Source organism: Montipora foliosa, chromosome 6, assembly GCF_036669935.1.
Source record: "Montipora foliosa isolate CH-2021 chromosome 6, ASM3666993v2, whole genome shotgun sequence".
Taxonomy (NCBI): Eukaryota; Metazoa; Cnidaria; class Anthozoa; order Scleractinia; family Acroporidae; genus Montipora; species Montipora foliosa.
In genome coordinates, this window is record NC_090874.1 from 68,752,211 (window position 1) to 68,767,210 (window position 15,000).

The 15,000-nt window shown below is 40.5% G+C and overlaps 2 protein-coding genes across 4 annotated transcripts in view; one reads left to right on the top strand and one right to left on the bottom strand.

Moving 5' to 3' along the window:
* Window positions 1–1,119, top strand: part of LOC138008271 (uncharacterized) — a 17,660-nt gene extending 16,541 nt beyond the window's left edge. The window contains exon 12 of one of the 2 annotated variants that reach the window (XM_068855548.1): window positions 384–1,119. In XM_068855548.1, coding sequence (XP_068711649.1) covers window positions 384–612 — 229 coding nt within the window. In that variant the 3' untranslated portion in view covers window positions 613–1,119. The remainder of the gene's footprint in view (window positions 1–383) is intronic. The other variant, XM_068855549.1, reaches the window with a different exon arrangement.
* On the bottom strand, window positions 1,031–14,246 carry LOC138008272 (carnosine N-methyltransferase-like). 2 transcript variants are annotated; one of them, XM_068855550.1, is made up of 10 exons: window positions 14,071–14,246; window positions 13,486–13,687; window positions 12,022–12,117; window positions 11,769–11,842; window positions 10,903–10,976; window positions 10,149–10,215; window positions 9,470–9,648; window positions 4,550–4,663; window positions 2,944–3,050; window positions 1,031–2,069 (listed from the first exon to the last, which is right to left on the bottom strand). In XM_068855550.1, exons 1-10 carry the CDS (start codon window positions 14,214–14,216, stop codon window positions 1,944–1,946), a joined length of 1,185 nt encoding a protein of 394 aa, XP_068711651.1. In that variant the 5' UTR covers window positions 14,217–14,246; the 3' UTR covers window positions 1,031–1,943. The 2 variants fall into 2 exon arrangements, with proteins under 2 accessions (XP_068711651.1, XP_068711652.1); XM_068855551.1 differs by having other exon boundaries at window positions 1,033–2,069; window positions 14,094–14,235.
* Between the last annotated feature and the right edge of the window lie 754 nt (window positions 14,247–15,000).

The following is a 15,000-nucleotide window of genomic DNA, read 5'->3' on the forward strand; positions in this document are numbered from 1 at the left end:
GTCACCGGCAGCCTCGCAGCCATTCATAGGCTAGGTCGTTGAGCAAACAACTGTAAAATGGCCTGTTAAGAATAACAACTAACAACAATACCCGACGTTTCGGAGTCAGACATGATCCCATTATCAAGGTTAAATTGTAATGGACAATTCGCAATTTAAAGATAACGGCTTCTGTGCTTAATTCGAAAAAAAAAATGACAAAAAGAACCAAGGGAATTGAACATTAGTTTGAAATAGCGGAGAATTGAAAATAGCCAAGCGAGTTCGAAATAAAGGGGTTTAATTGTCTACCGGCGGGAGAAAAGAAATGGTAGTGCAATCCCATTTTCACCATCAAACTCCACAGCCCCTTTACGTCTCTTTTAAATTGATCTTTCTTATAGAGTTCCTTTGGATAGCGCGTATCCACTTTCACTACTAGACATAGTGGACGGCCTTGAAAACATCTCTTCCAAACTCGAAGAATCTTGTAGAAATTCAGAACTTGGTGACGGACTGGACACTACAGACTCAGGTTACTCAAATGACACTTGCAAAGAAAGAACCTGGCCTACCGATGACGAAGAGGCAGCTGTCCTTGAGGATATCTTCTTTCGACCCACAGGGAGATAGTAAGTGTTATATCACTCAGGACTGTTGAGTAAACTAGATTTTGTACTCAAAAATGAACCATGGTGGTCTCCTGCGACGCTCCTATCAATTCTGGTGACTACGAAGGAAATTAGGACCATAGTATCAACTTATTGCCTTCCGGATAAAGAAAAGAGTTACAACAGTTGGTACGAAAGATGGTGGCACTGTTAGGTTCTGTTGAAGACAAGATGTATTTCATCTTATTTCTTAGTGCCGGGATCGACGAAGATGTGCGTTTTTTGGTCAATACATAGTGTCAAGTAAGATTGTTTTAAAAGGAGTCAGCCTTTCAAATTGTGGTGTAGCTTGACGTTTGAGTTACGCCTGTGAATGTGAATACCTTTTTATTTATTTATTTTTATCGTGAATATAATCCAAACACAACTTGAGCAATCTTGAATATTCAGAATTGTTTATTTTATATTCATCTTAATACTCTTCATTATTATTGGTTCTAGAAGAAAATAAATCAAAACGATTATTTGCTTTACTTATTTCGCGTAAAAATCCCTGGGTGAAAAGAAAAGGTCATTAATAGAGCATTTTACAGTTGTAGCTAAGTTACCTGGCCTAGGAATGGAAGCGAGGCAGCCGGTGACCCTGTTTTGATACAAACCTTCGTGCTTTGTAATGTTAGTACGGACTAATTAGAATTACAACATAATTTTACATGATAAAAGCGGTGGGGGCTGTATCAATACAAGGTTACCGGCAGCCTCGCAGATATTCACAGGGTAGGTCGCTGAGCAAACCACTGTAAAAAGGCCTATTAAGAGTGATTGACAACTGGTGTAACGTGACCAAGTTTCAACCACTAAACTTACAGCAACTGAGCAATTAGCCACTATTAAAAATACCGTAATACTCTTTGTTTGTCCCTCCCAGATTTTGCATAACCATTGCTTTTATTTTCCCTTGGAACTTACAATAGTCACAAGAGAAACTGGAAACGATGCTTAGGACAAACAAAGAGTGTCACGATATTTTTCATAGTGGCTAATTGAAATAACCCATTTCCGAGCTGCTGTTTGCCTCAGTTTCAAAAAAAGTCCTGGTGAACAACCATTCAAATGGAAATCAGCGGTGTATTTTCATGCAAATCAAACTCATTGTTATTTGAATGGTTGAACACCGAGACTTGTTTTAAACCAGAGGCAAACAGCAACTCGGAGGAAATGGCCTATTGCAATGGAAGTGCAACAGTCGGTGGGTGAAACACCGTAGAGCGGACAGGGAGAGATTTCCTTTGTCCCACAATGAAAATAATTGTTCACGGAAGCAGGAAATTGGGAAGGCAGAAGAAACAGATATCAGCTTTCCAGTTGATCCGTTGTTGTCCCAGGTTTTCGTGCCACAAAGAACACGTTATCATAAAGCAGTTTGAGCATGGAGCGTTCATTCTCGATGTAACCTGATGGAATACTTGTAACTTCTTTCTGTGGACGAAAGCGGAGTAAATCAAAGAACGAATGGAAAGAAATTCTGAGCAAGACGTAATCTGAGAAACTAACGTGAATAGTTTCTTAGCGAAAGGACGCGAACTGAAAAATCAGAGTTCTGGGCAGGATTCTAACCTACGCGAGTAATTCGAGCAACGGTAGATCGAACACACGATTCGTAACACAACTGTGGCTTTAATAAATGCGAGCGAGTATACACACATACACACACGAGAAGAAAAACAATAAGAGCCCGGATGCTGAGCATGCGTTAAACTAACGTGTCACTGACCGGTACTGGTGCTACGACAGACCTCCGATACACCGGTTAGGTGTTTGTCCATTCAGGACCCAGGTATAAACGACTTAGCTCCCTTGGAGTTCTAATAGCTCAATGGGTGGAGCCGGCATCCGATTTGCGGTGTTACGGAATCCTGCCCAGGCTTCTGATTTTTTTAGTTGTCCTTTCGCCCTTCGCCAAGCAACTAGTTTCCCATGACTTCCCACGCGCACATTACACCTTAAAAGACCCTGAAACATCTATAGTTACATTGAAATGAACTTGGAGGGCAGCCCCTGCACTTTCCCCCCTAGATCCGCCCCTGAATTTAGCCAACAATAACAAACAATTGCTCTTAGGCCCGTTTCAAACGTCGAACTTTACATGTGCCGCCGAATCTAATGCGAATGAGCGAAAACAATAGATTTTTCTCGTTTGCATTAGATTCGGCACATGTAAAGTTCGACGTTTGAAACGGGCCTTAACGAGTAAGGGTTGACTACAAATCATGGGAGACAAAAGAAAGAAAAATTCTCGGATGGCAATGCACAATCGTTCTTAAAGATCCCATGGGCAAATTGGTAAACTCACAATTATCTCAAACTTGAAAACGTCCGTGCTAATGCGTTTGATATCTTCATAGGATAACTCCACAGACCACTCGTTTGCCATGTCAGAAAAATGATACAACAAAGGCCCTGCAAAATTAAAAGTAATCGCAACAGTATATTGGAGTGGGTCGGTCGGGAGACTGGTACGGCAGAGGCACATTGTCAGCACTTTATCAACACATCATATGACACGTTGTAACTGCACATTCTACCTCGCTCTTTCGCTCTGGTGTTGCTATTTATCATCTATTGCATCTCACCTTACGAACTTGACTAGCTGACCCCCTATTGCCGGATAAGCGTTGCTACAGGCGATTATCCATATTTAAGATCAAAGTGGATTCATTAGTTAATGCGTAATCCTATTTAGTTGTTGCTGTGCCTCGGCAGTCGGTCCGTGTTTCTGCAATGCGCCTGTCATTCAGGCGCGAGAAAATTTCTGAGTCTGTACCAGAAAAAAATAAGGTTTACAATCGCTTATTTTCACAATTATCATTTTTTCTTGAATAATCGTGACCTAGTGTAGGGTTTCTCTATCGTTCTAACGCAAAGAGCTTTTGTACGACATTGGGGAGCTTAAGCGCGCGACGTTTTTGAGCCAGAAAAGGCAGCCGGAAGTGAACATATCGCATGCCAGGACAGTAGACTCTCAAAGATTTTGAAACTAATCGTCTCTAATAGAGGAACAATACAAAGCAATACAAATGTGATTGTGTGAAGACAGGTGTAAGGGGAAAGCAGCTCACTTCCGGTTGCTGTCCGTGGCTCAAAAAGTCGCAAATACAAATAAGCGCTTCTGAAGCTTAGTTAGTTATTTAGGATAAAATTAAAACAAATTTGATTGAAAGTATTGTTTCCTGTGGTTTGAAGCTATTTTATACACCTTATTCCAAAGGGGTGGTGGTCTCATGGTCAGTGTGCTCGACTCTGGATCAAGTGGTCCGGGTTCGGGTCCTGGCCGGGGACATTGTGTTGTGTTCTTGGGCAAGACACTTTACTCTCACGGTGCCTCTCTCCACCAAGGTGTATAAGTGGGTACCGGCGAATCTAATGCTGGGGGTAACCCTCCGATAGACTAGCATCCCATCCAGTGGGGAGTAGAAATACTCCTAGCTGCTTCATGCTTCAGAAACCGGAGATAAGCGCCGGCCTGATGGGCCTTCCAGGATAGTAACAGATTTTTATTCCAATATGGCCGCCATTTTAGTATTCTTTTGTTTTCATGCAAATTGGCCCTTATGACCTTTGAATGAGGCCATAAAGGCCAATTTGCATCGAAACAAAACATTTTGGAATAAGGGTTAGGGCAAATCAAATGCTGGTCTGGAGGAGAGGGGAAAACCGGAGTACTCGGAGAAAAACCTCTTGGAGCAGAGTAGAGAACCAACAAACTCGATCAACCCACATATGATGCCGAATCTAAGAATCGAACCCGGGCCACATTACTGGGAGGCGAGTGCTCCTACCACTGCGCCATCCCTGCACCCCCCCCCCCCCCCCCCTGCTGGATCAATCCTTCAGAAATCACACACCTATTGACATCGTCCGTCAAGAAACAACGACCAGAGAGTTGTAATAATAATTACCGAGGTTAATCCAATATCCACCAGGCTTTAAGATTTTGTTAATATTTTCTATGTATGCGATGACGTTGTGAGCCGTGTCAATAAAATAACACGTCACTACACAGTCCCAGGATTCTGCCGAGAAAGAAGAACAGAATGCGTTAACGACACAAATTGCTAAAGTTCACATACCAGTGAATTAACTACATACAGTTGAGCGTGTAATATTCCTTTCACGAGCGGGCAGTATGATTGCACATTTACAAAGTTGAATATGGAGGTAACGTATTGGTAGAGATGCACAAACTCGTTATTTGAGTTTTAGGTCAGCGGCTCACTGTCCCACCTTAATACATTTCATATAACAATTACTGCTTTGAGAAAATGTGACATGAAGAAAGATCGTCCGGGAGAGTGTAGTCTTGAAAAGAACTGACATTAAATGACGTGTAAGCAACGATCTTTTCATCGAAAGGAACCAATCACAGTTCAGTTCGTAACAAATGGAGAATAAGATCACGTTCCTGTTGACCAATCGGATTAAGAATCAGAGTACATATATCCTATTAGATGCACTGGTGTGTAGTATCGCTGGGTATTTTTACGAGTTGTGCTGTATTTTGAGGAGCCTGCTAGGGCGAGTCAAAACACAAATTTACCGGCCGGGAGGTCCGTATCGGGAAAAACTGTGCCAGAGGTCTCGACAATACGGCCAAGGGCCGTAATCGAGACCGAGGGCACAGTTTGTCCCAATACGGACCGACCTAGGCGTGACAGAATTGATGTTAACGAAAAAGGAGCGCATGGCTTGGGTCCGGATGGGAAAATATGGACCGCTGGAGTGCGCGCGATTAGCCAATCAGATTCAACGATTTAGGATTCCGCACCGCTGAGTGAAGTTAGTAAGTTGTTTATTATATGGCATCGTTTCTTTTAACGATCGGACACTTCTCCGCGTGGTGAATATTCGTAATCTTCGTCTACCTTCCATCAGCGAACTTTGAACGGTAACGTTTTACGTTTAAAACTAATTTCCACTTGCTATAATTTTATCGTGGTGATGAAAAAATTATTTCCGCTTTTTAAAAACTTTGTCTTTCTCTCATCCTCGGAGACCCAAGGGCAGCTAGTCGGGACGATAGAATGTTCGAGGTGAAAGTTTACTACCAGAACGGGAAGAGCCCCTGGGCACTTACTCTTACCGAACCGGTTCCAGAAGCGTTGGAATTCCCTGCTTCTGAAATTTTTGTGGCCAATCAGCAAAGAGGAGCAGCCGGGTGACTCTGATCTTTTCCTACACGAAGCAGTTACATGAACTTGTGCATCGCGTATCAGTAATAGAAATTACGATACCTTCGAAAGATCCGCCGTAAACATTTATCGGAGAGTGTTTGTTGCTTGCAGCTGTGCTAAAGCTTGTAAGTTTCCGGCTTCGTCAACGTTTTGTTCTGAAACTTTCCCCGTTGAACGCGCTACGGCGATCGATGAGGAAAACTACTTCGTGTACGAAAAGATCACAGTCACCCGGCTGCTCCTCTTTGCTAATGCTCTTTGCAAGAAAAAAATTGTGGCCAATCAGAAGCAGGGAATTGGAACGCTTCTGGAACTGGTTCGGTAAAAGTAGGTGCCCAGGGGCTCTTCCCGTTGTGGCAGTAAACTTTTACCAAGAACATTCTATCGTCCCGACTTGAATACCGTGCGGAAAAGGATTGTTTCCGTGGTAATGGTCCGTACTGTAAAATCCCGAATTTAGCTTGAGAGTTGATTGCCATATAATAATCCACTTAAATGGAGCACTCTGACTGGCTGGTTTTCGGTCGGGATTTTACAGTACGGACCATTACCATGGAAACGGTTCGTTTCCGTATTTTTTCTCTCTCTGGCAAAATGCAAGTAGAGCGAAACACAAAATGTTTTTTTGCGTTCGACGAAGGAGAGTGCGTCCAAATTTTGTTCAGATTGGGTGATTGTGTGGTTTTGCCAAAAGGAATCGAGATTTTTCTCTGTAAGGGACACCAAAATAGCCACCCTCCCGTGGATTGTCGCATGGGTACTGATCTCGATCTGATGACAGTCTCATTTTTCAAGATCAAGTTACATGCTTAGTTTTCTAGGTCCTACGGAAACACAGGCTACGTATACCGTGTACTAACGATTTCCAGCCACAGCTTTTCAAGTGCAAAAGACAAACTACCGCATTGGTCTAATGAAATCAATGTAATGTTCTTACAAACCAATTAATCAAAACTTTGTATCAATATTTATTTACTTTTGCATCAGTATTTGTTTTACATAAAGCAGGCTAACAAAATCTGTAACTTGCTTGGTTCGCATCTTTGCGCGTTGAAATAGAAGTTGCGGAAGAAACCGTCTACGAAAGGCAATCACATGTCGGATATCTCGTCGGTCTCCCATCCAGATACCAACTTCGCCTGACAGGGTTTAGTGTCAGTGAATTTTTGCCGTGAAAGCATCTCTAGTGGGAAGACGAGCACTGAATCAAGCTGTTAGTTGGTATTGACTGCTGTCAAATTTAATTTGGTGGTTCACAAGTCTTTATCATGTATATTACTGTACTTTATTCACACGAAAAGTACAACTAATAACCACAGCAATTCGCGCTTCAACTTGGTGTGACAAAGAAGTTGAAGTGAACTTGGCAATGATCAACAATGATGTCAGCCTCGATGCCGCCAATTTGTTACTCGATTCCCTTTTATTTTCGTCAATCTTTCTGGCTTTAGTCTTTTACTAGTAATCACACGTTCTTCTAAGGGGGCTATTGGCGTTGTATAGTTTTCTCAGTCACGATGCGTACAGTGTAGTTATTTTGACCACAACTTACGTTCTTAAATGAAACAGATGGCACTTACTTATGATTCGGAGTCTAGCCAAGGGCAAAGTATTTAATGCTGTAACTTAAGCAATAGAGGACTTTTTCCGTGTTTAGGTACATAGCCTCATCTAAACACGAGGGGGAGCAGGGAGAATTCGAGACAGTTATGCAAACCCGAGACGCAGTCGTGGGTTTGCATAACTGTCGAGAATTCTCCCAACTCCCCGAGTGTTAAGATGAGGCTATGTAAACACGGAAAAAAAGTCCTGTATTGCTATTATAAAATATTTCTCACAAATAATTCGGCAAATGAAGGAAAATGCTGGTTTTTTTACTTCTTGATTGAAGCAGATTTTCTTGATACGCGCTCATATTTCCCACCAGCCAATCAAAACGTGCGTCTGACAACACATAACCAATCAAAATTCGTGCGATGTCAGAGCCGCGTTTACATACTCTCATCCAAACACAGCTATTGACCAATGAGAGTGCGTGTACTATCCTGATTATTTTATAAATGAGTCATAGTACTCGACGCTTATTGAAATCACATCAAGAAGTACATGCTCGTATCCTAAAACTTCGGTCCTATAAGATCGTTTCTTTCCTTACCCTTCTTTGCTCCCAAAGCGACTGTCGAAAGTACTTCAGTAATCCGAGATTACTACCAGTAAAAAGCAAAATTTAATTCTTACATCACAACAGTACAATTATAGCAAGAGGAAAAGTGTCCGAGCGCTCAAGGAAATGATGCCAAATAATAAACAACTTACTAACCGCACTTGATCGGGACCGTATAGGAGAATATTGGCTCCCGGTCGCTTTTGCACGGACCTTAATCCGCTCGGTCCGTACTGCCAATAGATGGTTTTCAGTCACGTGATAAGACGGCCATGTTGGTGCACAAAACAATAGCAAATCATGTCCCATGTTTTGCATTAAAATAGACCCGAATTGCCAAACGGTGTCACTGTTGATTTGGACTCCCCCTTTGGGTTAGGGTTAGGGTTAGCGGATATGGACCCACTTTCGCGGATTTGGACCCTCCTGAAAATAAGTGTTCTTTGAAGGTAATAAAATTTCTCTGCAAATTGTTTTTAGTTGTAAAAAACTTGTACTGAAACTCAAGTCTAACTTTGCTCTTTCTCCTTATTGAAAATGAATATGAGAATCAAGAGCCATAATGGCTCTTGCGAGAATTCATAACTGGAAACGTTTGATCATAAAAAAAAATAAATCTGCTGAAGCCTTGCAATGCGTGGAAGAAACGACACTTTACGAAAAGGACACAACGCGTGCTTTAAATAATTTTAACCGAATTTCCGTTTTCTCCTTATTGAAAAATTAACGCGAGAATCCAATGAGTTTCCCCAGGGGTCCAAATCCAAAGCTGATTTGAACCGGGGGGGGGGGGGGTGTCCAGACCTAGGGGGTTCAAATTGGCTAGGACAACGGCCCTCGCGCTCGGTTAGTAAGTGGTTATTATTATATGGCAAGCAATTCTCAGGCTAAATGGAGCACTCTAACATGCTGGTTTTCCGTCGGGATTTTACAGTACGGAACATTAACATGGAAACGGTCCGTTTCCGTATTTTTTCTCTCTCCCGGGAAATTCAAGTTGAGCGAAACAAAAACTTTTAAAAAAGCGGAATTAATTTTTTTCGTCACAACAGTACAATTATAGAAAGCGGAATTTAGTTTTACATGCCAAAGGTTACCGTTCAAGTTCACTAATGGAAGACGAAGACTACGAACATTCAGCAAGCGGACAAGTGTCCTTTCGCTCAAACAAACGATGCCATATAACAAAAAACTTACTAACCTCCTTGCTAGGGACCGTACTGGAGAATATTGGCCCGCGACATCTTACCAATATTTCCAGTACGGCGCTCGCGCTCAGTTAGAAAGAGGTGATTATTTCACTTAATATCACGGCTGTTCCATGATTTTATTGAGCTAGAGTGAAATGCTCATGAAAAGGTTTATTCGTTAATATTTGGTTGTATTTGTGCTAGTAAGGTCTGGTGACATGATTCCGACTTTTAAGCCTTCATTTGTATTAATTTCAATCCATGTTCATTAATATGGATGCATCTACACTATACCTTTTTCTGTATAAACTTCAAGAAAATCTCCAGCTGCCATGGAGAAGTTCAAATCTGATGGGACATCAGTTGGATCAACATCTGGGATGACAACTGGTCTGACTTGATCAGTTGAAGACTTGTTGTTACATGTTTGATGTATGTATGGATAGATGGTAGTGTGGTACTTTCCTGGAGCTCTGACATAAAACAAAGAGGTCATCATCAACAGGTCAAACGAAAGTATGGTTACCACCAACTTGGAAAAGTACTCAACTTTGGCGCAACCTAAAGAGTGTGTTTCACTTCAAATTCCAGCGGAGGGGACCAACACCTGGGGGGGGGGGGGGGGGAGGGGGGGGTGCTGCCTTTGTAATGACATTTAGGTAAGGATGGCAATCTTTTGGCTCTTTCTTACATCTCTTCGTTCTTTTGTACCAGTATTGAGATGTTGAAAAACCAACACACTGTTTGTAAAGAGAAGTAAACAAATTAAACCAAAGTGTGACGATATGGTCTTTGTGTTACAAGATAGGTGGGGGTAAAGCTGGGTGATATTAGCTACTACAAGCTGTTCAGAGAATAAACAATAATAGCAATGATGATGATATTAATTTAAGCAATGACTATGCTAATGTACAACATATCTACTTATTACCAATGGCATTAAAAATCTACCAGATGTTTGCAATGTACTTACCTGTTTAGTATGAAGTGTGAAGCAAACAGCATGTACAAACTCCACTCATTCCCCTGACAGGTGAAGCCTTGAAAAAAAAAACTGTGATTAGAAAGTGTAGAGGGACAAAAACACTAGCTTCACTCCACTTTCAAACACTACAAGAAAATGTGTGTGGCGGTTCCTACGACCGACTAAGGCATCTTGATCTAAAACAAGATGTTGTTCATGAGACAGCTGAAACCAAATCTAACCATGCAATTGGAGTCCATTCATGAGAGGTATTTTTGTGATAATAATTAAGTACATGTATTATTTTATTCTCACAATCTCTTATAAATGTCAGTTGCTTTAAATTGCTTGAATTTTGTTAGTTACCGTACCTTGATTAATGGAGTTACAGTGTATGGCTAAACTATGAAATGTTAGTTTTTATTGCTTGCTTTAACTGTTTTGTAACCTCATGAGAATTACTGGTTGCAATAAACATTTGACATGGAAATAGTTAGACCTGCACACAACTTGCTTTACAACATTATCCATGTAAATGGTTGCCCATGTACTTCAGTTTCTTTGTCTGTCAGGACAGGGATGTAAATCAATACTCATGCACTAAGAGTATGCAATTTAGTCCCTGAACTGAGGGATATTAAAGTAAAGGCTCTGCAGTTTGTTCTAGCTGTGACAATTTGAGCAGTACCAAAGCCTTGTGCGAGTACTGAAGAATATCGAGGTCAAGAAACAGTGTCACAGTTGATTCCAAGAGTCATCTTACCAAGCTTAGCAATATCAAACATTAGTCTCCCCAGTCCAGCCCCTGGAACAAGGACTGAGATGTCCGTCCTCGAACTGAAATAAATAACAATTAACATACATATAAGTACAGAAATGGTTTCCACACATAATAGTACCGTTAAGCATACAATGTACAAACATGTACATAAAACATACATACATAAACATTATTTCTACATTGAGATTTTTTCAATCTCTGAATGAATAAAAACTTTAAAAAAGCCATAAATAATTTACAAAATCACAGTAAATCTAACATATGTAGAGGGGTTTTTACCATCTAAACTAAAACCTAACTTATTTACAATTTATACTAAAACAAGACATTAGGAATTAATCCCAAGCTATACACGTCAGTTAAAATAAATTATTATTTACAACAATGATTTTCAAGGACAGTGATAAAACTATTTACAGTAGTGGCAATCCTAGATTCATCAGGCAGCGAATATCCCACACTCTAAGACTGTATGATGTCAGTAGTTCTTTGCACAAAGCAATAACTGAAGTAATGGGGCATTTTAGCCTGTTAATTTTATAAATCATAACTAGTATTACATTATGGTTTCTAAGGATATCGTGGCATTTACAACCGTGCCGGTTTCCTTTCCAGCCGTAAGCTGAGTGTGATGTTGTTTGCCACCTTGAATCAATTACATGTCTATAAACCTGCATTTCATAGAAATCAATGGTCATTTTTGGCATTACTGTAAATACGTCAAATATGTTACTGGTCAAATACAAAATGACCCCTACCAACACTTAGACTAAGGAAGAAATAATTCTTCGTTAATGCAAGCTTGTAGTCTGCTAAAACTGCAATCCTTTGTGTGGGTTATTGCTTACCATTTATTTTCTGGATACAGCCTTAAGATTTCTTCAATAATTGGGTTATAACATGCATCTCTTTCAGATTTTCCCTGTTAACGATAACCACAAATCCTCTTTTCTTTGGTATATTTTACAGTGGTACATGTATATAACATCTTTAATTACCAAAGTACTGTTTAAACAATGTAAATGATAGTTTTCGTGCTGGTAAGGTCTTTAAGAAAGGTGAAATTTCAAACATTGCTCACACTAACAACCATGTCAATACCTCATCGCTCCAGTCCCGCACAAACTGTTTAAGTGTTGTCATAACTTTTTCCATGTCAAATCCAGTGACCGGTTGAATTGCTGGATCAGTGGGAGTCTTAATAATAAAAAATGATAATATTGATGTCAAAGCAAAAGCAGTGTGTACTATAAACACCGTGATACTACAGTGTACAATGTTGAAATGTAGCAAGACCCCACAGAATTAGCATGTCTTCAATGAGAGCAATTTGAGGAAATTGGACCGCAAATTAAAAAGAAAAAAATTAGTACAACCAGCAATGCTACCTGAGTCTCTTTTTACTGAACCAGGGGTTTCAATAAAATTTGAAGTTGGTGGCTGGTTTGAGTAGAGTAACCAAATGTGTCAACAAGGGGCATAATAGCTCCTATCTCTAGGGGTGTCTGCCAGGGGCATGCCATTTTAAAAAGATTGTGCCCCAAAACACCATAAATTTATTTCAAAAACAAAGCGTTGATGATCATGTTTAGAAAACTTCATGTTGTCAACGTCATAGTGAGTTTTACCTAATCTTAGGTTTGAAGGAATCTGTCTTTAATTTTTTCAATTCAGGGAAATGTAGATGACTTCCTTTTAAAAGTGAAGTAGCTGACACTTTTCGTTGGCTGTTGGTACTCATTAAAACCAATGATTAAGCATTTCAAGTCACTAAAATTATGAGTGAATAAAACGCATAATTTTATCAACTCCCTTGTCTAGGGAACTCACCTGATATACGGTAGTGAAGATATTGTTGTCACATATTGCCATTAATAAACCAACCAAAGATTAAAGATGGCCGATGAAAGAAAGTGTTCTTTTGTTCCAATGGTTGGTACATTTGAATAACAAAAAGGTTGTTTGTAAGCAAGTACATCTTCCCTATAAGGATACGGCACTGCAATTTTGTAAACATGATCTGGGTAACATCACCACCTCACAATTATGCCAACTCTCCCAGATACAGAACAAATCTCCTGGTCTCCCAGACGGATCATCAAATCTCCCGATACAAACAACTAAATGAAGCTTTCAAAGACTTTCAAAGACTGTGCCATTGTAGGCTCAAAGCACATCCCCAAGTTAAAAGACTTTCTATTTTTTTCAAACTCATTTCTTAATGTATTTCTTCATCTCAAAGTTTTGGTTCTTTATCTTCATTTGTTATCATGGCCATATAACCGGTTGTTTGATTGGATCTCCGTTTAAGCTATTAATATTCTCGACTTAAGTGCCCTGTTTTCCCGCAAATTTCCTGCTCAAGCTATGCCACTTCGTAAGTGAGTGGTCGATTTGATTTGGAAATAAATTGCTTTCAGGGGTTGGGTGGGTGCATTTTTTTGGTGGGAGGGGTTGGGCAAAGTGGATTGGTTGATCGTGTGTGTTTTAGATCCCCAGAGGTTGGCATCTCTGACCTCAGGTAGATTACGAACAGGTCTTGTTAATTTTTATTACTTGACTTACCATTGGTATTTTTGTATGATCTCTATTTTCAAACATTTCGTTGGTGTGGATAACTATTCTACTTAAAAAGTTCTGATTTTCCTCAATACATTGCTCTATTTTTTTCAGATGATCCTTAAAATTTGGAAGCATTTCCCGATGTCTTCGAGGGAGAAAAGTATAGTTGTCTCTGATTCTTTGGAGCTTCCGCGATGAGAATTCTCTGAAGGAGAAAATAAAATTGCCGTTGATTATTGCAAACAGATTTCTAGAAGCGGCTACAAAATGGTGCACTGTGCAAGGCCGCTGCCTAACGGTCGCCAGGTCGCCTGGAGCGCCTTATTTGCGAGCGTGGGCGACCAAATTTCTGAACAAGTAGCCCGAACGGGCGCCTAACTTATCACAAGGTGATTCATCCTCACTTTTAATTAAATTATTCTGGGCTCTTGAAAAAAATGACTCGGGCTACTAACTTTTAAAGTTGATAGCCCCAAGGGCTCCGAAAAAATGTAGTTAGGCAGCAGCCTTGCTGTGGGACGGATCGACTCTGGGGAGGAACGACCGGTATTCATCACTACAATCCGTTGACCCTTTGATTAAGCTTACTTGTAAAAATGAAATGCTTGTACCACTTTCCAGAAATATTGTCTCTCTAAGTTTTCATCCTCAGTTTCCGGTTGATTGTCTGCACATCTTGTCATTCCTTCATCGACATCTCTTTTGAGATTTTCACAGTGAGGTCCATCCGCCATCTTGAATTGTTGTTCCGCTGACCAGACTTACAGTCGGCTAGTGTTTTATCCCGCACACACCCGATTCGCACGGAGAGTGCCGGGCATCACCCGTCAAAATGATACACAAATTACCGGGCATCACCCGTTGAAGTACGTACTATAGTACGCTGCTTATAGTGCTTAGTATTGTATGGTGCGCACTACAGTATGTACACAGTACGTACTATTTCGGCTTGATAGCACGATTTCCTCATTATTCGCTTTTAATATATCAACTGCCTGCAATTCCTCCGAAATCCATCGTCGAATGGTGCAAGGGGAATTTTTGTTTTCTTATTTCTAAAGCTGAGCTAATGGACGGTAAGTGTTTAGCTTTGCTCTAATATTTTCTTTCGTGCTGAGACAGTCGATCTCGGCCTTTTAACTCAACTCTGTCTACTGCCTTGTAAATTATTATAGTACGAAGTTAATTTTGTTGCAGGCGTAATAAACCGTAAAACGATTTAATTAAAAAAGAGGTTCAAGTGAGGCATCATCACGATGAGAACACTTCTTCAAGCAAGAGAGATTTGCTGCAGCCAAACAACGATCGATGAATTCGATGAAAATGAACACAAGGGTCGTAGAGATGCTCACATAGTTACAAGTGAACATTCTGAAGATGCAGAGGCTGCAAGGAGTTGAAGTTATGCCAACGTTCGAGCTGGAACGAGGGTTCGTTTTGTCCAAGCAATGGGTGTCATTTTTGTGAAACCGATCAACTTCAGGGAAAATGCTATTTTGCGAATCTTGCGTCATGTCG

Bases quoted from the DNA above. Each gene is read 5' to 3' on its own strand.
- LOC138008272 (XM_068855550.1), bottom strand. From the start codon at position 14,216: ATGGCGGATGGACCTCACTGTGAAAATCTCAAAAGAGATGTCGATGAA. The intron at 10,216-10,902 runs GTAAGATGACTC...TTTTTTTTCAAG, and splicing joins GTTTGATATTGCTAAGCTTG to GCTTCACCTGTCAGGGGAAT. The intron at 3,051-4,549 runs GTAATTATTATT...TTAATTTTGCAG, and splicing joins TGGATATTGGATTAACCTCG to GGCCTTTGTTGTATCATTTT.